General features: G+C 39.8%; 1 protein-coding gene across 7 annotated transcripts in view; it reads right to left on the bottom strand.

The window, feature by feature from the left end:
• FGFR2 (fibroblast growth factor receptor 2) overlaps positions 1–26,817 on the bottom strand; it is a 179,940-nt gene that overhangs the window by 31,430 nt on the left and 121,693 nt on the right. For 5 of the 7 annotated variants that reach the window (XM_053307770.1, XM_053307769.1, XM_053307773.1 and 2 more), the window contains 3 exons: positions 21,035–21,225; positions 18,142–18,286; positions 15,048–15,250 (listed from right to left, as the gene is read on the bottom strand). In XM_053307770.1, coding sequence (XP_053163745.1) covers positions 15,048–15,250; positions 18,142–18,286; positions 21,035–21,225 — 539 coding nt within the window. The remainder of the gene's footprint in view (positions 1–15,047; positions 15,251–18,141; positions 18,287–21,034; positions 21,226–26,817) is intronic. The other 2 variants (XM_053307771.1, XM_053307775.1) reach the window with 1 other exon arrangement.

Here is a 26,817-nt window from a genome sequence, read left to right as displayed (position 1 = left end):
GATGGCAAACATGGGCCAGATGGACCTCAGATGGCAACAGGACATTTGGGAGGCCTGCCCTGTCAGATCTTATGGCCCAGTCAGATTCATATGGAAGACGATCTTGTCTTGTGGTAGCAAGAATGAATTGTTCCCTTTGCTAAGCAGGGTCCACCCTGTATTGCATTTGAATGGGAGACTACATGTGAGTGCTGTAAGATGTTACTGGGGATGGGCCACTCTGGGAGAGCACCTGAATGCTTGCATGCAGAAGGTTCCATGTTCTCTCCATGACATCTTCAAGATAGGACTGAGAGAGATTCCTGCCTGTAACCTTGGAGAAGCCACTGCCAGTCTGTGTAGATAAGACTGAACTAGATGGACCAATGATCTGACTCGGTATATGGCAGCTTCTTATGTTCCTATGTTAAGACAGTCCTTCATCTATTCAGAATCCAACTATGTACAGCTTTAAAGAATCAACAGGAACTTGAACTGCACCACAAACAAACTGGCAACCAGTGCATCTCATCTTGTCAGATGTCATAAGACTGTAGTTTTTGGACCACTGATTGAGATTGATTGATCAAGTGCCATCAAGTCAGTGTCGACTCTTAGCAACCACATAGATAGATTCTCTCCAGGATGATCTGTCTTCAACTTGACGTTTAAGGTCCCGGTGGTGTGTTCATTGCTATCATGATCGAGTCCATCTGCCTTGCTGCTGGTTGTCCTCTTCTTCTCTTTCCTTCAACTTTTCCCAGCATTATGGACTTCTCAAGGGAGCTGGATTTTTGCATAATGTGTCCAAACTATGATAGTTTGAGCCTGGTCATTTGTGCCTCAAGTGAAAATCCGGAATTGATTTGTTCTATGATCCATTTGTTTGGTTTTCTGGTTATCCATGGTATCCTCAAAAGTCTTCTCCAGCACCAAAGTTCAAAAGCGTCAATACTTTTTCCATCTTGCTTCTTCAAAGTCCAGCTTTCACATCCATAGAGTGTCATAGGGAAAACCACTGTCTGAACAATTATAATCTTTGTAGGTAGAGACATGTCATGGCATCTAAATATCTTTTCCAAGGCCTTCATTGCAACCCTACCAAGTGCTAGTCTGTAGCATATTTCTTGACTTCTGGATCCTTTACTGTTGATGGTCGATCATAAAGGGCAGAATCTATTTACCACTTCAATGTCTTCATTATCAGTTCTGAGGCTGGTTGCTGTACCTGTTGTCGTTAATTTAGTCTTCTTTACATTTAGTCATAGTGTCATTTTTTCACTGTGCTCCTTGACTTTCATTACTAGAGCTTGCAGATTATCCACATTCTCAGCTATCAGAGTAGTGTCAGCAGCGTAGAACAGGTTATTGATGTTTCTTCCTCCAACTTTAAAACCACACTCATCTTCTTCCAATCCAACTTCTCTCAGTATATGTTCAGCATATAAATTGAATAAATAAGGAGAAAGTATACAGCCTTGTCTTACTCCTTTGCCGATCTAGAACCAGTCTGTTTCATCATGTTCCGTCTGGACTGTGACTTCCTGTCCTGTGTATAGGTTTCTCATGAGAACAATGAGATGTTCTGGGATGCCCATTTTCCTAAGGATATTCCACTAATGGAGGGGAAATTGGAATCTGACACAAGGTTGAACTAAATATCAGCAAGTCAATTGAAGTCTGATTTTTACTTTGTACACTGTACCCTAGTAAGACTGCCAAAGCACAAAATACATGCATTTTTTGTCAGTTCTGAAGGACCAATATGTAAAATGTGGTGTATCTCTTTAAAATGTTCAGAAGTAGAGGACCTGATCAGAAGTGACAATAAGCAACTGCATTTTGTACTTGTTTATTTGTATTTATTTATAAAATAACTTTCTATACTGCCCAAAAATCACATCCCTGGGCAGTTTACAATAAAAATACCATTAGAACAAAATCAAAACATTAAAACTATTTAGAATTTAAAACATGTTAGTGTTAACTATTAAAACTGTAAATCTAATTAAAAGCCTGGGTGAACAGATGTGTCTTGTCTGACCTTTTAAAAGTTGTCAGAGATGGGAAGGCTCTTATTTCAACAGGAAGCACATTCCAAAACCTTAGGGCAACAATGGAGAAGGCGCATCTGAGTAGCCACCAGACAGGCTGGTATCAACTGTAGATATACCTCTCCGGGTGATCTTAATGGGTGGTGGGGATCGTGGTGAAGAAGACGTTCTGTTAAATTCCCTGGGCATAAATTGTTTAGGGCCTTATAGGTTATCACCAGCACCTTGTATTTTGCTCGGAAACTTATCGGCAGCCAGTGTAGCTCTTTCAATACAGGAGCAATGTGGTCTCTCCAAGATGACCCAGAGAACAACCTGGCTGCCGCACTCTGTACCAACTGCAGTTTTCAGACTATGCTCAAAGGCAGTCCCACATAGAGCACACTGCAGTAGTCAGGTCTGAGGTTACCAGCATATGTACCACTGTTCTGAGGTTGTTTATCTCAAGAAATGGGCACAGTTGGCAAAGAAAGCACCTCTGGCCACCGCTTCAACCTGGGACAACAGAAAGAGGTTTGGATCCAGAAGCACCGAGAGACTGTGTACCTGTTCCTTCTGGAGAAGTGTGACCCCATCCAGAACAGGCAGATCAAAATCATCTCCTGAGTTCAATCAATAAGTACCTCCATCTTATCTGGATTCAGTCTCAGTTTGTTATCCCTCATTCAGCCCATTACCATCTCCAGGAAGGCATTTAGGTAGGTTATGCCTTCTTCCAATGATGCTGACATGCAGAAATAGATTTGGGTGTTATCAGCATATTGATAACACCCTTCACCAAATCTCCTGATGATATCTCCCAGCGGTTTCAGGAAGATGTTAAACAACACTGGAGACAATATGAAGCCCTGAAGGACACCATATGAAAGTTCAGATTTTGAAGAACAACAGTCTCCAAGGGACACCATCTGGAATCTTCCTGAGATGTAGGAGCAGAACCACCACAACACAGTGCCTCCCATTCCTAACCCCCTCTGACATTCCTGAAACCGCCAAGAGATCCAAAAGGACCAACAGAGTCACACTCCCTCTGTTGATTCCCAACTGGAGATTACCCATCAGGCTGACTAGGGCAGTCTCCACTCAACAGCCCACCCAAAAACCAGTTTGAAATTAATTCATACCTGTTAATTCATACCTGAGAATTTAAGTTTATTTGTACACCGCCCCAAACCTATATCTCTGGGTAGTTTCCAACAAACATAAAACAAATTAAAAAATTAAAACAGTTTAAAACCACAATTCTAGTTAAAAAGCTTCGTGAGTCAATGCGTCCTAAGAGTACTTTTAAAAGCTGTCAAAGATGAGGAGGCTCTTTTTTCAGCAGGGAGCGCATTCCAAAGGCTCAGGACCACAACAGAGAAGGCCCGTCCCTAAGTAGCCACCAGATAAACTGGTGGCAACTAGAGATGGACCTCTCTGAATGATCTCAGTGGGCAGCAGGGCTCATAACAAAGAAGATGTTCTCTTAAATATAACATGTGTGTCTATCCTTAAAGGCACAGTTCTAATGGCACAGTTCATATGAGCAGATGGAATGCACTGAAATTTTCACATTACCAAAACTGTTCCTCATCTAGTAGGTCCTCATTTGCTCAGGGTTCAGTTCTTTAAGCTGTTGTTGCTCCTTTCTTTTGTATCCCTCTTGTGACTAATGGGCCTTATAGAACAATTATAAAAAAATAAAGCTACAAAATAAATGAAACGCAAATTCGGTGGTAAGATAATTAGTCATAACTATATAAAATAAGATAGATCCATAAAACATCTGACTACTCATAGGTCAGCAGTTTACAAATCAAAGGCCTAGTGAAATGGGAGTATTTTAACAATGAATAAAAGAACAAATGGCCCTCAGGAGGAAATTCTATGGGTTGTGGGCTGCCACTTGAAAAGCCTATTCCTTGTACATGATAAATTTGCTTTCAGCAGTGGTGAAGCCTGGAACAAGGTTCCTGAACCTGATTTCAATTCTGGGGTGCAGGGGTGGTTGTCATGCGGTGGAAAGCATTCCCTCAAATAATTGCTAACTCTTAACTTGAAGTTTAAGGGCAAAATACATACCCAAGTCCCAAACCCAATACCAAAGTTCAGTCTGGAATTCAGTATGAGATACAGTGGAAGGGAGGGGAAGGATTAGGAACATAGGAAGCTGCCATATACGGAGTCAGACCATTGGTCTATCTAGCTCAGTATTGTCTACACAGACTGGCAGTGGCTTCTCCAAGATTGCAGGCAGGAATCTATCTCAGCCCTATCTTGGAGAAGCCAGGGACAGAACTTGATACCTTCTGCTCTTCCCAGAGCGGTTCCATCCCCTGAGGGGAATACCTTACAGTGTTCACATGTGGTCTCCCATTCAAATGCAACCAGGGCAGACCCTGCTTAGCTTATAGGACAAGTCACTTGCTACCACAAGACCAGCTCTCTTCTGCAATTAAAGATAAATGTAGAAAAAGCACTAGGTCCATGTGCAAATCCTACACATGCAATTTATTTTCCAGCTGAGTTTGCAGACTCTTTGGCTTTGGCTAGTTTACAAAAGCTTTTTTGTTTGTTTGTTTTACTAGCTGTAAATGCCAAGGTTTATCAACCAGGCTACAATTGGGATTTAACAGTTTGGAGGAGGTGGGCATAACTCTATGTGGCTGCCAGGTCTCAACCTGGGGAACCCCAACTCCTTCTGGGTTTCCTTCTTTAATCACTTGTTGGATTGCAGGGTTATTTGTTGGATCTGAGGCTTCTTTTCCCTTGATTGTCTCCTCCTTCTTCAGCCTCTTAACATTTTTCTTCCTCAGCCCCTTCTCCTTATCTAAAACAGCAGTTCCCAAACCGTTTTTTAACAAGTGTACCCCCGCTTCTGACACAAATCATTCAGCTCAGGTACCCCATAAAGATTTTAATTGTGTGTGCACATGAACAACCAAATTTAAATATTACAGTTATGGGACAGGCTAATCCAATCACTGGCTTACATCCAGACTTATTCTTGAGTCCTTCCATTGAAATTAATGAGATAAGTTTACTTGTCCTGTTAATCTAAAAGGAGTACTCAGACTGATTCACAAACTTCAGAAAATTAGCACTGAGGGGAGGGGTACTCTAAGCTTCAGAACATAGCCAGCCAATCAGGAGCAGAGAACTCCTTCTGCAGCAGACACATCAGCTTTAAACCGGTGATCCTCATTTGTGGACCAAATAGTGTATCTGCAATGTAGGAAGGCCGGAGGGCCCTGAGGGCCCCCTAGGAGGCCTTCAAGTACCCTTAGGGGTACTAGTATCCCATTGGAAATCCCTGAGCTCAAAGATTAAACGGTCTGTTAAAGTTCATATTAGAAGTAATCTGAGTGGCAGAGGTTTTTATGTTTTTACTTTTCTCTATCAGCACTTTTGCCTATCTTCCTTTTGGATTTTACATGGATGATTGGTTTGATCTCAGTTTTGTCCAGGCCTAAGGTTTGGGTTCTTGAGGCAACTTTTTATCTTTGACTTTTTCAGAGTCAGCCATTCTTTCTTTAATTGTACCCAGTACCAATTCTGTCATGGTGGTCAGGAGTTCTTTGCACTCAGCTAGGAATGTCTTTATCATAGGTATATTGTTTAATTAAAGAGAGGATAACTTATTCATCAACTCACACTGTTTGCCCAATAATTCAGATGTCAAGTAGGAACAAGGGTCTAGATATGCAGGGGAGTCAAGGAAATCTACTGATTTTAGCAAGGGTAGTCTGTAATTATCTCTTCTTCTGACAGACCAGAACATGAATTGTTCTGTTGTCAGGCATGGATCAAACTGAGTCAGAATAACCCCCTAACCTTTCATTGGATTCAAGAGAACCCTCTGCAAAGGCAAATTCTGTGGCAAGGTTAAGTCCATGTTCTTCAATATCAGAAACTAGTGGGCATTGAGGTCTCAGGGACCACTTCCAGGCTACACTGTCATCAGCCTCTTTCTCATAAATCTGATTTTTTGTAACCTTCCATTCAGGGGTTACAGGAACTAGACCTAATTGTTTATAGCCAACTCTAGTAAGTACCATTTCACACACCAACCTGAGTAAAGAGTCACAAGCCTAAACCTTATTAAAAAAACAAAAAACAAAACCTTAAGCCCTTTAGAAAAGATGTTTTGGAATCTTTAATTATATTATTCTGAATTAAACCAACATGTATGACTTATCAGGGTTGGAAAATATATTCTAAGGACAGCTTCACATGACACAAAAAAGGCCAAATAGCCAGTTCTTAGAGCTAGGCAGCAGAGTCTGTGGTAGTGCTGGGAATATGCCAACCTGCCAATGTCAGCATATGCTGTCCTACTTGCAGTTCCAAACCTGACATCCGTAACCAAGATTTGAAGTTGGTTGCAGAAAATGCTGACACTGGTGGGTTCAGACGCCACAACCGACTCTAGGATGTAACAGCTTGACTTTTGCAATGTCATGCAAAGTCGTTACAAAAGTGTCAGGAGAAAAATAAAAACCTACAACATTTCACTTTTTGTATGCTAATTTTATGTAGCAGTAGCCAACATTTTCAGGTGGAACTATATTTTAAAAATTCTAGTAAGTGCATATTTAAATCAACAAAAAGGTACAACACTGTAATCTGTCCTTGTAAATGTTACATATTTGCTGGATGTTTTATTTCCTCTAAATTTGTTTCCATATTACAAAGTAAAAACCTATGATACTCAGTAAAGCCATACTGTATATCGTAAATGAAGACCCACTTCCTTTTATTTCAGTACAAATTTTATTTTGACACCTAAATCACACCAGGGAATCTGAATGTCACAAATGATCTCCTGTCTATGTTACATCATGAAAGCCTAAAAGTGCAGCACAAATTATCTTCTGTTTCTTATATTTAACATAACCTCAATCTGTCACAAAATCTAAATTTAACCTGATATAACACTTCCATAAACCCTATTCAAAGAGAATCACATAGAATCACATTGAGGCTCTTCACACAATTAGTGTGAAGAGCCATAAGGGGATTAGCCCGCTCTCCCTGCAGAGGATCCAAAGACCGCCCTGGGTGGTCGGATCGGCTGCCCACATGACTGCTGGCTCCATCACAGAGCCAGCGGGGGCTGCAGGGATTGGGGGCTGCGTGGCCCCTGGAAGTTCCAAGATGCCCCATGCGAACGCGCAGGGCATCCTGGAGAAACCCCAAAGCCTGGGAGGCTGCTTGCAGCCTCCCAGTCAGGGGTCTACTTGTGTGTTGCCACACGCAGTGGCAACACAAGAGCAAACAGATGAGGTTAACAGAGCACTCACTCTGTTAACCTCATCTAAGGGGAGGGGTACCTAGTGAAGTTTGCTTCCGGGACCCGTGCGGCTCCCGTTGCAGAACACAATCGCCCAAAAGCGGGCTAGGTTACCTTAGCCCACTTTTGGGCGATTGTGAGAAAAGCCTCATTATTTATTCCTTTATACCTACAGAATGAAAAAGCAAGGAAGAATGTTCTCCACTCTGTACTAAACTGAATGATAAACTCCTTTACTAAACTCCTGCCAAATTCTTCTAACGGGTGTGTGGAAGGACACTACAACTAAGCCTTGGAAAAAATGTGGTATGTCCCAACAAAAATGGTCCATTCAACTAATCTAGCAACACATGCCTGTTAAACAAAACATTCTCTGTTTTTCTAACTCTTTCAGATTTACAACAGAAAATATAGCCAATGCAGAAAAACTAAACTGTTACTTTTAGATGTAGAAAAACTGAAAATATAAGTAATCTTGGCTTCTAGAAACCATTCTTAAAAAAAAAAAAAGAACACCTACTGCTCTTGAGGGATGGTTTTTAGCATAATGTTCATCAAAACTATAAAAACAGGAGCATATTTTCTGACAATGCTTACAGTAGATATTTTCACAAATCAGAATTTAGCAGTGATAGACCTAAAAACATGAAGTAACACAGAAACATTCTAGAAGCTATCAGCTGAAAAATTATGGATGATCATATTGAAGAATATTTTATATTTTTAAGAAGTAAGAAAACTGAAATACAATCTGCTTGGCAAATCTAGTTCATGGGAAATTATGTTTCAAGTTTAATTTAAGCTTGCCGCATGCACTGTTTTAAATGTCTTCTAAAATACAGTCTATAGTAGTTCCACATTATAGAACCGTAAAATACATGATGAAAGTGAGGCTTGCAAAGTGAGGCTGTTGGCAAAGGAAGAGACAATTGATGAAAGAGAATTTAACACACCAACAGTCTGGATAACTGCCCTTTGGAAAATGTTGAATTTATGATGATCCTTAGTCTGACTACTGACAGATGTATTATATACCAATGGTATTTTCTCTGTCATCACCACATGATCAGGTCATCGTGATGTTTTCATTCCAGCCACAGTCAAATAATCTTCTTTTATTCAGTAACTGATACACATCTCTCTTTCTAAGTGGGCTTGGACTAAAAATTCTTTTCAGTAGAGAATGGGACATTCAGGTTTTTCTATATGTGTGTGTATGCATGTGCATTAAACATATACACACTTTTTAATACACCAAATATACATTTAATATATACCCCAATTCTAAATAAGGAAGGGATATTTAACAACCATACCGCTTAATTGTTAGACATCCCTTCCTTCCTTATTTAGAATTGGAGTATCTATTCAATGTATACAGTCACCCCTTGCCAATCACGGTTTTCCCAATCGTGGTTTTCAATATCTGCAACTGGGAAATTGTGACCGGTCTCACCAACTGCAACCTAAATATCTGCAGTTTGGTGAGATTTTTTTTTAGTGATTTGGGGGGTGGGGGTGGTTTCTGAAATTTTGGGCATTCAGAGGTTTAATCCGCTCATTCCTTTTGCTGACCCTGCCAACTCCTCATGATTTAAAGTGTCTTTGAGTTATTGGGGGGGGGTCAGTTCAAAAGTGGCTTTTAGTTATTTGGGGGGGGTTCAAAAATATCTGCTCACTCTTGCTGACTTGGCGATTTTAAAGGATTTTTGTCAATTGGGGGGGTCCTTTATTTTTAGGTATTTTCATGATCGCGCTGCCCCTAAACCCATTTCCCATTGGTTTTAATGCAATCCACAAATTTGCCAACCACAGGGTTCTCCAGGAATGGAACTCTCGTGGTTGGCAAGGGATGAGTGTATTTGGGTGTATTTTAAAAAGCTAGCTATCCTTTGGGTGCCATGTCAGCAAACCTATTGTGAAGACAATACTGAGCTAGATGGACCAATGGTCTGACTCAGTATATGGCAGCTTCCTATGTTCCTATGTTCCTCCCTTTTGAAAGTCTGTTTGTTTTAAAATGTATATCCCACTTTTCTTTTTACAGATCCAAGTCACCTTACAACAACTAAAACAAATACAATTTTAAAAATTTAAAAGAGGCCAGATCAGTAACAAAAGCAATAATAATAATAATAATAATAATAATAATAATAATAATAATAATAATCCCAAAACAACTTGAAGAACACCTCAACACCATAGGTGCCACAGAAATCACCACCAGCCAATTACAAAATGCAACTTTACTGAGAACAGCCTATATTCTGCGATGATATCTATAATAACAGCAACAACACTGATAATAAAATTCAGCCATCCCAGGTCCTTGGGAAGGAATCGATGCCTGGATAAAACAAACCAGTCAATAATACCAGTCTGACTGTGTAAATAAATAAATAGTAGTAGTAGTAATAGTAGTAGTCACAGAAAATCCCTTGGGATTTTTGAATACAAACTGATAGGCATTTATCACACAATACGCCTGATCTGACAGTCATCAAGAAGAATCAGGTTCTGATAACTGATATTGCAATCCCAGGGGATAGACAAGTCAACAAAAAACAATGGGAGAAAATAACTAAATACAGGACTTTCAGACTGAAATTGAGTGGTTCTGGAAAAAGAAAACAATAGTGCTGCCAATAGATGTTGGTGCCCTTGGTGCAGTACCAAATAACTTTAATACCATCTTTACCATTTGGGCATCAATATAATTACAACACATCAACTACAGAAGGCCACACTACTCAAGACAGCACGAATACTACGATGATATCTTTAATTTTTGTAAAAGGGTCTACTTCGAAAGGCCCGATAATTAAAGTACCAAATCCAATCAATGACATCTGGTAGATTGTGTGTAAACAGCATAATAATAAAGCAGAAGAGGGCAAAAGGCTAGCCTAAACAAAGCTGTCTAGGCAAGGCAGCAAAATACTAAACATCTGAATCTCCCAGGGAAAGAAGTTCCACAGGGCAGGGCTCCCTTGAAGGAAGTCCTCCCTTATGTGGCCATCATCCAATTCTCCCGGGGAAGGGGGAGGCACATGCAAGACGGCTTCCCTAAAAGCTCTTATGGGATGCAAGGAATTCTTGCATATTTTATATATCTATTTGATTTCTCTTTCCCACTTCCTATTGGTCATACAGCCACACTTCTTTTTGATGTCACGGTGATACCACCTCAACGTTATAAGGGCATTAGTGAGCTGCTCTGGTATCACAACAGGCAATACAGCTTGGGGACAACTGAAGAGAGTTTGACTCAGTTTTGAGGTCCTTAATATATCTGAATTTAAACTGTCCACAAACAATAATTCCTGCATAAGGAAATGCAAAATTTTACATGTGTGCACACTCTTAGTATTATATCTATATATAAATCTTTCTGTCTTTCTCTTACACATATTTTTCTATATATAAATAAGCTATCTGTTTGGTCACAGAATCACAGAAGTGGAAGGAACTGTAAGTCCATTGAGTCCAGTTCACTCCTAAAAGGCAGGACCAGCACTTTAAACTGCACAGTCTAGCTGTCAATTTTCCAGAAGCAGAAATGGAGACGCAGCTAAAAGATGGCTGGTCAGCAAGGAGCAGCCAATTTGATCTGGTAGAAAATTCCTCTCTGACCTCATATGGTGATTATTCAGATGTTTAGCATGAGCAAAGCACAACCCTTAAATCTTCAAAAAGAAATATTATTTGAGTCAACTTTATACCTCTGGTTGCAACAATCTCTGAAGAGAAAGGGGCAAAGAATAGGAAGCAGTGTTCCCTCTAACAGGGATTCCCAGATGTTATGGACAACAACTCCCATAATCCCCAAGCAAAAGACATTGCAGCTAAGGATTCTAGGAGTTGTAGTCAATAATATCTGGACATCCCTATTAGAGGGAAGACTGATAGGAAGAGAACATAAATAGTCGTTCACCCTTAGCACTAGAGAACCTTACTTAGTCAATGCAACCGAACTGGTGAAATTCACCATCCTAGGAATTTTACACATAATTCTCACCAGGGGCGTAGCAAGGTTGGAGTGGGCCCAGAGACAAGATTTTAAAATGGGGCCCCCCCACTCAAAGTCCAGGGCCTCTGCACACCCCAGGCCCCCAAGGATTTAAGTCTGATATTCCAAAATAAGTATGCTGCCTGGAAATACATTTCACTGAATACACACACGCACACGTCACAATATATAGTTATATACATTGAGTACTATACATTTGTTTTACTTTTAATGCCTAGAACACACTAGAAAGATGAATGATTAAAATGGGCCCCTCGCTGCAGATTAGCAAAGGAGACTTTCAACCATGCAGGGTGAACCTATGTTTGTTTTCTCAGAATTCTGAACAAATTCAGTCAAGTTTGATTGCAGGAGGTTTTTCACAGGAGGCTTTTAAAGCCCTTTAACACACCTCTCCTCTGGAATAGAGGTGCTGCATTCACATGTTGGCCAGATTTACCCTGAAGTCCCTGCAAGTAATTGGGGAGCAGTTCACACACAAGAAAAATAAAATAAAATAAAAGCAGAAGACATGCTTCACAGTTCTCACTCAGACCTTCTGGGTTGCAAAACAACTTGAACATAAGTGCATTTATAAATGAATGAATAAAATAAATATAATACTGTTTCTTCCAGAAGTTTTTGTAATTTTCTGCCATGAAACAAGCCACTTATAGGACTTTTTAGATAGTTTTTTTTAAGCCAGCAAATTTTCCAAGCTGTTTAAAAATAAATAGTCAGAGACTTCTCAGTCCCTCCCCCCCCATATCAAAGCCCTATGGCAAGCAGATCCCTATATATCCGGGGGGGCGGGGAAGGTAACCACAAAAAGGAGTTCACACTCTACCTGGCAGCAGGGGGTCTTCTGCTGCAGAGAACAGTGGAGGCCTCTCTGGCTGCCTCCTCCTTCCTGGCTGGCTTGGGCCCTACTGGAGTTCAGGCTTCACAGAGGCCTACACCAGACCTCCGTGGAAGCCCCGCCCACCCGCCGATCAGCTGAGAGGCGGGAGAAAAGGAGCTCTTTGCAGCTTGTCTGCTGCTCAATTGCCGGCCAGCAGAACAAGCAGGAGAGACGGCGAACAGGGCAAGTGGCTGAGGGGCCTTGGGGCTGGGCAGGGGGCAATGGGGAGTCATGTGAGGTGCCTCTGGGGGGCCCCTCCAGGCAGTGGGGCCCCCAGACAACTGTCTCCCCTTGCCCGATCGTTGTTACGCGCCTGATTCTCACCATCTAATTGCAAAGGATTTAACAACACCCACATGATGAACAAAATACTAATGAAAGAACACATTTCATCAAGCAAATATGGACAATGTTTATGTGCATATAGATATACATATACGCAGATACCTGATGACCAGAGAGTTATCATTACTCAATAAAACTTCAAAGGCTCGGTAGTTAATTGGTATTACTCACAGTATACCCACTAAGAATATCTCCTCATGTAAGATATTTTGAACTGCATTTTAAAATGGCTAATTAAACATGGAAAATTGAGTATTCTTATTAGTAGAAAATAACCTGGAAGAATACAAAAGCAGTCTGCCCCAGCATTTTTTAGTTCACATTTCTTTTCTAATATTGCTCATTTTGGTAGTTTTCATTTTCAGATATATATTTGTATTTATTTATTTACATTTCTAGCCTGCCCTATACCCAAAGGTCTCAGAGTGGGTTGCAATAAAACCAATATAAAACATAATTAAAATTCAGCATCATAAAATCAAAAATACAGTAAAAAATACAGTGCCTGAGAGGGGAAGAAAGGATAAAAATATAGCACGAAGCATGCTTGAAAATTTAAATCTTCCAAAAAATCCCACCAGTGTCAGTAAAATGTCCAGAAATCATGTGCCTACTAATGGGATACATTCAACTCTTGAAAATCCTGTTTGCAGTGGATATACTGTGTGTACTTTTAGAGGGATCTGTTTAACATGTCAAAATCATCTTTGTACATAAACCACCGTTCTAAACTATATCCCTCACTTTCCCCAAACATTCCTAAATTCTGAAATGCAAAATTCAGATAGAAAATCTGCAAAGAGTTCTAACTGAGGCACCACAAATTGATTATTAAGTTTGTTTTCTTAGACACCCCTTTTAACTACTTATGGCATAGAATGTTCAACGTGCAACTTTCAACTTAAGCATGGATAGCATTTGGGGAAAAGTGCTATTTGGTAAGTGATGATCTATGACAAAGACATGGTTACTTGCTTAACTGTTCTGTAGTTCCTGGTGTGTTCTCCAAAATCTTCACTTTTTCAACAATGAGTCAAAGTGAAAAGTTATCATATTTCATATCATATTTTTCAAACTATCATTTTGGGTGACATATTTCCATTGTATCTAGTACATTCATCAAAGGGCTTCTTTGAGTCACATACTAGGGACCTGAATAATGTTGTATTGAATAAAATTTAAAAACCCCAATATAAGTGACAACTAACAAACATCCTCTTTTTCAAGAATGTATTTCCAATTAAAAGACAAAAGAAAAGTATTAAGAAAGAAAATTAAAAGAAAATATATTATAGTTTACTGAAAGTATTCTGCCTGATACTCCCTCCATAAAAATAACAATTTCTTTGAGACCACCTGTTTGTCTCTCTCTCACACTCTACAGAAAATGCAACACACAAAGGGACATCCTTTTTCTATCACTGTGGTAGTGATGGAAAAGATGGCTCCTTGGCAGACATGTTACACAGCCTTACAAGGGAGGAGCAGGGGTTCTGTTCAGGCAAGGAACCTAAAAACTAGCTGCACATGAGGTTTGCCTTGCTACATGTGGAGAGGGGGTGGGGAGGTGATTTTTGCTCCTCTCCCCTGCCTACAAAAGCCCTTGGGGGTTTTGTCAGGGACATTCATAGCAATGAAAAGGACTTTTGTAGGGAGGGAAAAGGAGTGAAAGTTGCCTCTCCATCCCCTCCTCCATGCATACTATGAGGCAAAAAGCTTTTGCTCCATCTTCATAATGCTGCATAACATGGCGATCCTTATAAATAAAACAATATATAATCATTTGAAATAATGCATAAACAGCTGTTGATATATGGAATCTTCCTCCCTGCAGCACCTGTTGCTATATCTAGATTCTTTAGCAAACTGGATTATTTCTAGTCAAATGAAGAATATGTGCCACTCCCTCCACTCCTATGCCTGTGGCAGCAACTAATCTTATCGTCTATGGCTCAAAGAAAGTCACCTGCAAATGTTATGGTTTGACTGTTCTACTTTTTAAGTACTCTACTATACGACCAAGACTACTTTTACTTCACACTAAAAGGTACATATGTCTTCCTCAACTTTTCAACTTCAACAGTTTATGTTCCAACATTAAATAATTTATGGAAGCCCTGAAGGCAGCACTTTGCTTGAGTGGTTAGCTATTGGTATTGCAACCCAGGATCCATTTCAGGAATCTATGCCAGGTTCTGCAACAACACAACCTGAATCCTCTTGATTGTATATTAAATGGAATAGCCTTGTTCTGCATTTCATGTGCAGAGATCCCTCCCCTCTCTATTCAATCACTACATGATTCTTTTTGGCCCAAAGCTCAGAGCTTCCAAATCAGGGAGAAGTATACTCACAGTTGGTGGGCATCTTTTTTACCCATCAAATGCCACTTGAACTGACCCCGAAACACTTCTACAAATGTATTTACTGGCTGGCTTTTCCATGGGAAGGGTAATAGGTTTTTTAAACTCTTTATCTACTTTCTGTTACCTGTCTGCGCAGAGGAATGCGTTTGGTCAACTTGTGCACGGCAGGTTGGCCACTGAAGTCCGGCTTCTTGGTGGTGGATCTCATGCGACACATGATGACGGGTATCACCATACAGACAATTAGGAAGACCCCTACACAGTAAATGCCTATCTCCAGGTAGTCTGGGGGTGTTGGGTATGGTCTGTCTTCTATAGGAGCTAGAGCACAATTTTGAAGGAGGAACAGTCATAACAGAGATATAGGATGCAGCAAAAATCAAATCACCAGCACAGCATATCAAACAACAAAGTACAGCATGAAGTTAAAAAAATGAGAAAAAAGATACAACATACAGAATGCTGAAGATTTTCACAGCGTGGAAATGGTTGCATTGGCAGACCTGTTGAAGTCATCTCAATGCAACCATTTTTTCAGAGAAATTGTTTAACCTGACTAAGTATACCCTTCAAGATACCTCTGCACACAATCACTGAGGTGTTAATCGCGGATCCTATTTAACTTTAAATTAAGGACTGCACCTTTGAATTATCCCTGTGTTAACTTTTTTCCTCATTCTAATTTTCCTTTTAGCCAAGCTGCTCGAGACAGGAAAATGGGCACATAATTCACTCCAGATGAATAAATATTTATCCCAATCTCCCAATCTTTGGCCTGCAGCAAATGACAGGTTTAGTAAAATAATTTTTCAAGAGCATTGTAGTTAACTCTGTGAGCCACCTGAACACACAATGAAAGGCAAACAAGCACTGAATTAGCTAGATGAAAAGCAAGGCTTATGGGATGCCAAAGCATAACAAAGTTTAGGTATGAACTAGCTGGCTTAGGCATCCAAATACTTCTACTGAGAATCCGACTGGAATAGTCTTATATTGCAAGTATTCTCACTCATTTGGGTCAGAATTCTCAAAAGTGACTACACGTATTAGGTGCCAAATTCTCATTAAAAATCAGTGAGACTATAGTGTCAAATTATCCTTGAGTTCCTTTTAAAACTGTAGAATGAGAGTGGATTCCCATGGCTATGTTCACATCATTATAGCAGTCACATGTCAAGTAACCTTGAGCTTGGGTGTGTTAATATGTTTTACCCTTTGAGAAATTACAGAATGGCAAATCTGATTTTTGTTTACGGCTTCCATTTTGGCCAAATGTGTGTTGGATCTAGGAATGTGATAAACTACACGAATCACTTAGCCCGTCAAACAGAATAAGGGTATGCAGAAGGTAGATTAGGAACTGCTAGGATAACACGGGATCAGAACAGGCTTTTTAGATGCAAGGTTTTATGATAGCAGCAAAAATGTATGTCTTTCTAAACAAAATTCTAAATAAGGCTTTTAAACTCCCTGGATACACATTTCTACTTGCATATGACGTTTTTTTTCTAAAAGTAAGCCCTTACTCTCTAAACCTATTTGATACCACACAAATATGATGTGGTGTGATATAAAGTAGGTTTCCGATATCAGAGGTATTTTTCACTGGAATTGTTTCTGGAGAAAAATGCTCCAATACTGCTTGCACTGCTCAAACCCAATTATCAGTTTGATGCAATGCACAGTCCCTTGCTTATTGCTGAATTTAAAAAATTGACGAGTAATATCAACATTACTTTTATTATTTATTATTACATTATTTTTACACTGCAATAAAGAGTTTTAGTCCGCTCATTTAAATATATATTTATTTACTAGCAAGAGAGATAAAGTTATGGCAAAGCACTATCGGGATTATTATTCTGCATAGTATGTCTTTAAACTGTTAATATTAATAATAATAATAATAATAATAATAATAATAATAATAATAATAATCAGCATTCTGCAACAATACTGGTCACTTTTCAAGAGGTGCAGATTGAAATTTGTTCTTATATCTCATCTTGTGTTAATCAAAAATGTCATTCAAGCAAATTGATTAAGAGTGGTCCTTAAGTACTTGCAAAACCGGAAAAAAACACTGCAAGCAGAAGCAACAGGAATTTTAATCACTGTCTACACGTTTAGTGATGAATGCATCTTGGAAGCCTCAAGAGTTAATAGTTAAGGAGGAAGGCAGTAAATGTGTGTTGTCTCATACATGAAGAGATAGGAGTGACCTAGAAATCATTATACAATTCATAGAGAGCAATACAGTACTCAGTGGACAATATAATTTTGCAATGTACACATGCATGTATCAAACATTTTCCTTTAAAAAGGGTTAACATATATCAACCAGCAAGTTATAACTGTCCAAGTTTTCTCAAACACACACAACACACAGACACAATCAAGGCAGTTGCATTAGGATAAAGAGTTATGAAGCAAGAAAGCTTTGTTAGTGCAGACATCTAAAACTATGTTCTGACACATTTTCAGGCAATTAAACACATTAATGTGTATTTCTGCTAAAAACAGAAACAACATCAATCTGAGCATGGCAAGACATGCTTTGCAGAAGAAAAAGCAAATTAGCTAGCCATGTGCTTAGAACATGCAGTATTTAAGGATTCACCAAGTTGATTTAAAAATATATTTTTTTAAAAAAACCTGCTTCTGTATTCAGATTTCAGTGCAGCAAATTCTCATAGATACAAAAGTAAGCCCAGGTAATTTGACTGGGTTGAGGCTTTTTATAACACGTTACTTTAAAAACCTTAAAAATCCTAAACTTCCCAGCGGAATTCTAAATTCTTTCTTAGTGAGAAGTTTATGATTATTGACACTAGGTGTCTCATTAAATGTCATTAGAAAGCCTTTTACAATATTTCAGATGATAATGACCATTGAAACACCACCCAGAGCCTTTGGATAGGGTGGTATAGAAATGTAATAAATTTAAATGGTAGTTTGTTTTTTGTTGTACACCGACCAGAGCGTTTGGATACGGCGGTACAGAAATGTAATAAATAAAACAGATAAAGAATGTTTAAATGAATTTTGAAAGCACTTTAGCTCAACTTTAAAAGCTAAAGTGCAGCATTATTTGGAAAAACTCTCTTAAAGGAGATTTCAAGCCCATATCTGAATCAGAAGCTGTGCTAATTTGGCAGCAATCAACAATGAAGCAGGGTTGGGGGGGACCATTGAAAGATAGCAGTATATACCTGGCAGAACTGTCAACCATGCAGAGTGAAAGGATATCCCAATAGAATTACCCGCCAAGCATGTATACTCCCCAGCATCCTCAAAAGTTACATTCCGTAAATAGAGAACCTCAATTTCTTTGTCCGTGGTGTTAACACCGGCAGCCTAGAAAAAAGGGAAGCAAGAGAAAAGCTAGACATTTTAGGAATTCTTGTGGATGGGAAATGAAACCACGGGCAGTTTGGCACTTCAGAAGAAACAACAATCCACAGCCGTGGGGAGATCCCATCCACAAAGCCCTCAACCAAAGGACAATTACCAACAGTTCACCTCAGAAAAGAATGAATCATCAACACCCTTCACCAAACCTAGACTCACCACCTAAATACGCATGCAATCAAACAACATGGAAAAATTCATCCACAAAATGTTTGAATAAAAAAGAAGTATAAACATAGAGAAAGATTAAGAACACAAAAAGGCGAGTTTGCAATGTTACTTAAAATGTCCTTGAAATTAAGAAAAGGGAATTTTAGAAATATACAGTGAAGAGATGAAACTTAACAGAGAAAACTTTGAAATGTGCTCATTGGACCCTGGATGAAACACTGACCCAAGAATTTATCTTCTACTAAATTACATTTAATGATGACTAGGCCTGAGGAGAAAACAAGCCTCTACTACCCTCAGGAGATTGTGTGGATCGAACATGAGGTTACATTATTTTCTGGGTTTGTCCACTTGTAATCAACATGTGGATCCTAGTGAGTGTGATTCATAAGGTAGGGTGATCAGGGTGTGCAAAACTTTGCACAGGGAAAACTGGGTCTAAACACTTTACATTGTTTTTTAAACGTGACAGGTTGAAATAGACTACCCAGACCAGTAAGATATAATGCTACACAAACTCTCATGGGAGCTGATTGTGCACACCTTTGGGTATGGTTACTCTGTGATGAACATAGCATGACTTAACTCATTTAGAGGACAAAAACAAGGAAATGGAACAATATCTGCCTGGAGCAGTCAGCACAGCAGCTTTTAACTCTGTCTTGTAACATAATTTAAAGCAATAAGACATCTATAAAACTGAAGATGCATGCCAAATAACTGAGAAAAATGGGAACAAATTAACTTATCTATCAAATATAAGTTTTGCTTTGCAATCTGAAAGGGGTTTTAATGTGATTATTTTAACACGTAGCTACAATGTACCACATTATTAGCAAGGTCCATGAAAGACCGCAAATAATTGGTAAAGTGTTTGTATAAATCTGGTGGTCATAGATATGTAATACTGGATCGATATGAATTCATATTCAGTCTGCTACCAGCAGGGAAGAAATCCAGAACATGTTGAACATGCAATTACAACTCAGGATCTGTTCCAGTTCCAACTGGCGGCTATGACTTCCAGACTAACACCTCATGAGAAATAAGGTGATAAATCAAAGACTAATAAATCAACAGTGCAAAGCTGAAGGAGACTCATACTGGTCAAATAATAATCCTAAAGATTATGCTAACAAGAAATATATGTGAATAAAAATGTAAACCTTGAAGAAAAACAGAAAACACACAAAAAGGCTTTAGAACAGATTAATAAACACACACACACAGTATTTGTGGGAATTTTTCCATGGCTACTGGAGTAACACCAGTTGCATCTCCAAGAAAGGATTACAAATACACCAAGGTCACGGAGTTATCCTACAAGCTGCCTGCAGAGTCCCAAAGCACCAATTTTTTCCAGCTTCTACATCCAGTTTTCTTTAATAGACATTGTTACCTTTATCTGGCAGAACCGTGAGCCAGGCAGACTGGTTGGCCTGCCCTATATAATTGGAGACCTTACAAACATATTCTCCAGCATCCTCCTCTGTCACATTGTACAGTTTCAGCACTTCAGCATTGGAACTATTTATCCCCGAATGCTAGAACAGACCAATAACATAGGAGAACAATGTAACTACTGCCCCACATGTAGACACCAACATGGTCCCTCCACCAACACACCTGAAGAAGTCTTGTAGGTACATCTAGATTAAATAGCTCATAACTAGCACTGCCAAAATTAAATGATGAGTTCTTTCATTCATTTAAGTGGGACTGCTACTCATGAGTAATTTAGTCTGGATGTCAGCCAGGATAAACACTAGTATTTAAAACACTACACCTACTTTTAAGTTTTTTAAAAAATTATTTCTTACAAAACTGAGATGGAGAATGCTCTGAACAGATGGAACTAATTGAGCAAACAGCTGAGGATGCCAACTCACTGGATTCTTGGCTTTACCACTTAGCTTTGCAGGAGAACACTACTTTAAAATGAGCTGCTTCTTTGTAATGAAATCAGGCAAATAAGACACTCTTTAAAATGGCTGCCAATCCTAAAAATAATTGCCCTGTAGACATTTCACACTAGGGTGGCGAAAAGCTGACATCTTGCTATCTCTGACATACAGAAAAGCCAGCACTGCCAATTCTTTGGCAGCAAATATGGTCATTACAGAAAGACCTTTAATGTTTTCCCAGCCTCTTAACATCAAAGACAAAGTAGACTTTCTTTAGTTTATTTTGGACTCTCTTTGCCAGTTAATAAATCTCAAGTGATGTCAAGATAGTGGCATCAGAGTTCTCTTAATAAACTACCATGATGTCTGAAAAATAAACAAACAATCTGCAGCAGAGTAAAAGACTTTCTGGAAGCTGAAAGGCAGAAATAATTTTTGCTTTTGTTTAAACCAACTATATATTCCAGCATATTTATGCGTTGGCAAGGACAAAAGCTTCTAGATCATTTAAAAAAATGTTTCCCAGTTTCAAAACTCTTGGCCTTACTCAACAATCTTCTTAATGTTCTAAAATGTATTAGTCATTGTCTAAAAAAATAAAACAACAACAAAGGCTCACCTTTAAAACTGTCAGATACGGTAATCCATCTGGTCCATATTTACTTCCATTCTTTTCTGTGTGTTTTATCCACTGGATGTGAGGTTGAGCATCACTGTAGACTTTGCAGACGAACTCTGCATCTCCCCCAACAATTGCAGAAGTATTTGCTGGTAAGCCGGCTTGTAGGATAGGCCTGTGTGGTGATCGTTCTGTCAGAAGCAGAGGTGAAGTGGAGAGAGAGAGGCAGAACTAAGTAGAGCTGCCAACAAAACTGTGAGTGGACATGGGCCAAAAAGCCCTGTAAGCCTGTTGGCTGACTTCACTGAAATAGCACTGTAACCAAAATGTAGAACAAAAACTGCAGTTCAAAGGAAATGCTTTAATACTACAGTAGGAGTGTTGTATAAAGGCTACATTAATTTTTTTTTAAAAAAAACTTTGTGCAGTTTTATGGAGAGAATGTTTAGGGCACAATTCATTCTTTTTTTCTTTTTAAAAATATCATCACAGAAACATTCCTTTTATCGTCATTAACACAAGAACATAGCCCATGAGGATTGTCACTGACTAAATAAAGGAAGAAGGAAAATCATTTTTTAAAATTTCAGTTGTTTTTTCATTTTTTGCAATTAATGCCATACGGGGGGGGGAGTGCAATCCATAATATACTGTGAGTTTTTAAAGAGGAAAACTATGCTCTAAATTTGAAGCCCAAATAAATGCTGCTAAAGCAATGCTCAAATTATGAAAGAAAAGGGCGGGGGAGGGGCCTGCAAAGAAATCCACAGACTATAACTCTCCTCAATTTTAGGTAAATCACAGGCCCGTACAGTCTTCTAAAATAGTACCTAAGAGGAAGATCACAAAAAATAAGGGGCCAGGACCCCCTCCACCTCCACTCCCATAATTCGAGCACTGTGCTAAGGTCATCTATTTTCAAACCCTTTGGATAGACAGACTTGTGCTTATTGTTTTTAATGAATACAATACCATATCCATACACAACGTTGTAAGATGGAATAAAGCTAATCCTTACCGAACAAGTAATCAAAATTAGACACAATATAAACACTAAAGGCAGAAAGAGCAAGGGACAAAATGAAAGAACAAATGCATAATGTTATCAGATAGAATTAAGCATTGTTTGAAAGATCATTCGAGTCAAATGTGATGAGCTGCATCAATTCATGCATCCTGAAAAATGGATGCTCACTATGTTAATGGTTCAGTAGAGCTCAGTACTTCTATGAACAGAACAAACCAATACGGTGTTATCGGTATACTGTGGTTATAACAAAGGACACTAGTCAACGTTTTAATTTCCCACAGCCTTCATGGCAATATATATGCACAATATAGTATTTTGTATCTATGCTTTCCATTAAACTCCACAACAAAAATCAAACCTATTCTTCTTGGCTTCCTCTCCTACCAGTGCGGTCATGCCTTTACTTTACCATCTCCTTAGAAATGAATCATGGGACTTCCAGGATCACACTCCCCACCTCCAATACACAGGGTATTGACTCTCTTCTGCTAGACTGTCTACAGATAACTCGTTCTGTAGTTTCTCCTATACGTGCTCTATAGGTTAGAGTACTCCTGACTGAGAGTCAGCCCAATACTTTGCCTGAGTTTTAGAGGCAGAGAGGGTGCTCCTGCAAGCAGGGGCGTAGCAAGGTTGGAGTGGGCCCAGAGACAAGATTTTAAAATGGGCCCCCTCCTCCACAATATACCATCATCCTAAATTAATTTTTTTAAGGTTTTGTAAATTGTGGATGATGCAAGTCATTTAATAGTACTAGAGAAAGCCATGCTGTTCTGGTAGCTCCAGGTCTTAACACTCACATCAATTTTGGAGGATGGATACAACTGAAGGAAGCCCGGGTGGGTGCTAGGGGTGTGCACGGAACCGCCACACTGCGGTCCGGCACTGGGGTGGGGGGTAGCTTTAAGAGCGGCGGGAGGGTTTACTTACCCCTCCCGCCGCTTTCCCGCTCTGGCGCCGTAATGTTATGAGTAATTGGGGCGGCAGGAGACCTCCCTGCCGCCCCTTCCCCGATGCTGCTCTAAAAAAACCTCCCAGTAGTCCTTTGCGTCTCTGACGTGCACGCGCGCAAAGGACTACTGGGAGGTTTTTTTAGAGCAACATCGGGGAAGGGGCGGCAGGGAGGTATCCTGCTGCCCCAATTACTCGTAACTTTACGGCACCAGAGCGGGAAAGCGGCGGGAAGGGTAAGTAAACCCTCCCACCGCTCTTAAAGCTACCCCTCACCCCCGAACTGAACCACTCAGGTCCGGACTGGTCCGGAGACCTTTTCAATGGCCTCCGGACCGGTCCGGGCCCATCCCTAGTGGGTTCATGGCTGGGGGAGTCAGTCATATGATTTGCCTCAGGGGGGGCCCCCAAGGCAGTGGGCCCCCAGACAACTGTCTCCCCTTGCCCTATTATAGTTATGCCCCTGCCTGGAAGTCCCATGATTCATCAAGGGAAAGAAAGAGACCTCGCGAAGCCATGGTAGACAGCCATTTCTGCAATGCCATGCTAGGCAGAGCAGATAGATGTGTATGGCTCAGTACTGAAGGCAACTAAAGTATAAGGAACTTGTTGTGTTATATGTGTCCTATATAGATAGCCCCAGAAGCTCTGAGGGGATCTATTCTGTTAATGAAACATAATACGGATTGCTATGGTCACTCTTTTCCACCCTGGAGGAGAGCAGTGGCTCCTGCATAACTGAGTGGTGGTGAACACCTATTGTCCTGAAAGATAGTCATCAGACTACTTCATTGATGAGAACACCTCTATATTTACTTTGCAAGTGATTAACTTCTGTGAAATGCAACTATTAGAGTGGGAGCACTGTGATATAACTGTGTAAAATAATTCAGAAAGAATAATATAATTTCAAATAAAATTACTTTGTTTGGACCCTTTATTTCTTTCCCTTGTGATTAGCTGTAGGGCACAAAGAAGGAAAGGATGACTGTAATCTATCTGAATTTGTTTCTGCATGGGTGTTAGCTAGACTCCTTTAATTGCCATAGCAAGGGGTAATGGCACTTTAAGGGAAGAGTGGTCTTATCTAAGCAAATGTTACTAGGAAGAGAACAAATGGATGACCTAGGCATGACTGCATTTGGCTCTGAAGCAGCAAAAAGCATTAGCAGCCTGGAGCAGCCATTCACAGCTGCTCTGGGCTAGCATCTCTGTAAGCATCACTCCTGTGAGGAAGGAGTCAAACAAGCCAAGATTCCAGGCTTAGACAAAAGTCCTGACTATGTTTAGACTAGCCACAATTAATAAAGTAACTTGGTTAGAGCGCCCAAATAAACTGTGATTAGTGATATGTCACAGGTTTGGATGGTAAAAGTAACCATAGTTACCATCTAGATATCTTAGTAGTGGGCGGCATACAAATTTATTAAAATAAACACATAAATAGTTAAATGAAATAAACTCTGGTTCCACATTACAGCTGAATCCACGGATATCATAGTTCCAACAGAAGCTTAAAAGATGGCCTCCACCTAACACACTGGCAAAAGCATTTGAGATAAGTAAGCTGTGTGCTAGCTAACACATATCCTACCACAATACTACTACCTAGCAGGTATTATTGTTAACTTGTTACATCATCAGACAGGAAAAACTGGCTTTTCTTTTTAAAAAATGCAGAAAACACACAATACAAAGAATTACTGGTTGTCCACATGGCTTTTTCCGGGCCCCGGGGGTAGCCTGCAATCCTATAATCACTTATCTAGGAGTAAACCCCATTGAATTCAGTGGAACTGACTCGGTTTAGGGAGGGACACCCTGTGAGGTAGGTTAGGCTGAGAGATACATGACCGGCCCAGAGTCACCCAGTGACTCTATCTCTACGTGCTTCTATCTGTATATGTGATTAACATCTAAAGCCACTCTGTGGTTTTCCTTGTCAGAAGTAGGAAGAGTGTAAGTTTAAAATAAAAGTTTAATGTACAAGTTACTATTTTATAGTACTGGATAAAATATATAAACTGTGTTCCACCCTTTGTTAAATAAGCTCTAATTCCATCTCCCCTACTCCTCTTTGGGTACAGAAACTAGCAAGTACGATCTCCCTTTAATGGAAACCTTACACCATCTTCCAAAACATATTACAGTGGCCTTCAGTATAAAATGAAACCTTAGAGAATATTATTTAAAAATGTTTTTAGAAAGTCAGTAGGCCTCATGTTTCATTTATTCACATCAGGGTTTGATTTCCTTTGTGACCTTACTTCTTGCCCTTATATAAGCCCTAAAACATGGTTCTGAAATAGTATAGGGGGGAAATGCCACTATACTAACATTAACACACATAATACATTTTGTTTATCTCACTGAAAACAATTAAACTTGTATTCCATGTGTGCCTAAAATATAAGAGTGTTCACCTACAATATAAGAGATATAGCCATTAAACTGATGTCGGGGCTTTCAGTTCTGAAGTTTTCAAGGAAGAAAATGTGTGCATGCTTATGTGCATATAAGGCACTGATTGTGAATGATTAAAAATAGAAAATGTTGCCAACATTTTAGATATTTAGATAGTTTTAGAAGCAAATTGTATAGAAGCAGCTGGACTTGTTCAGATACTTCATCTAACAACAGATGTCTCCACTTGGATGAAACGTTAAAATCCAAACTAGATTTCAATCCACTATCCATGACAATCTGGTTGTGTACACTACTTCACAGAAAACCAGGCTCAGTGTATAACAGGGCATGACAAATTGTCTTTGACTCTAGAAGCCAATCCCAAAATTTAGAAGCCATTCAGTGAACACTTCACAAAATTACCAGACTTCATGGCAGACACAGTGGAGGGGGAGGGTAAATGGGCTTCCTTTTATACCACGTACAAGTAACAGAACAGAAGCGGGGCTGCCTGGGACAAATACAGATTTTCTTAAATAACTATAGCTCTGAATATCCTTGTCTTGGTGCCACAGTTAAATTTATAGGCACCATGCCTCCCTGGTGTCAGGGATTTATTAAGACCTGCTGTATAACACTGCCTTATGAGGCTTTCCTGATCCTGCAGTATGGCAAGAGCTATATATGAAAAGAGGACAGTATTCTGATGGTGTCTCATCCATCTCATTGCTGTTAAATTATACCGGCTGTTGCAGATTGCATGGAGAACTGCCATACTAATGCCACACTTTCTTAGCAGAAACTGACACTGATGTGAACATTCCGTGATATCTAGGAGAACCAGCAGATAAGCCCATGCCCTAAGTTAATATTAGTAGCTAGGGTGAGCAAATTACAAATTACGGATGTGATCCTCAGGCCCTTTCCCTCTAGCCTGCGTCACCTGGCTGCCACCACCTGCTCTGTTGCTTCCCCACCACTACCGCCGCCTCCTCCTCCTCTTCCATTGCCTTCTGCCTGTGCGGCTAGGTGTCTAACTGCCGCAGTGGATTATAATGAGGCCACCTGCATCGTGGCATTATTAAAAGCCATAGCCAGAAGTTGCAGAAGCAGGCACACAGGCAAAAAGCAGCAGTGGCAGCAGAAGGAGGAGGCCGTCGCCTGATAAGAGGAATAGGAAGATAATAGGGGTGGCAGCTGCCACCCAACATTCAAATTATTGCAAGTATGTGGCCCTCCAGCTCAAGGTTTGCCCACCTCTGGGCTGGGTGGATACTGGTTCAAAGTGAAAAAATAAAAACACATAAACTGAGTTAGTATCTACCATTTGGGATGGGTGTGGGCAAGGGTGGAAAAATTTCAAGCACCTGGTGATCTCAGAAACAGATGAATTTTA

The sequence above is a fragment of the Hemicordylus capensis genome, chromosome 3 (genome assembly GCF_027244095.1).
Source record: "Hemicordylus capensis ecotype Gifberg chromosome 3, rHemCap1.1.pri, whole genome shotgun sequence".
Taxonomy (NCBI): domain Eukaryota; kingdom Metazoa; phylum Chordata; class Lepidosauria; order Squamata; family Cordylidae; genus Hemicordylus; species Hemicordylus capensis.
This window is presented reverse-complemented; position numbering and strand designations above follow the sequence as displayed.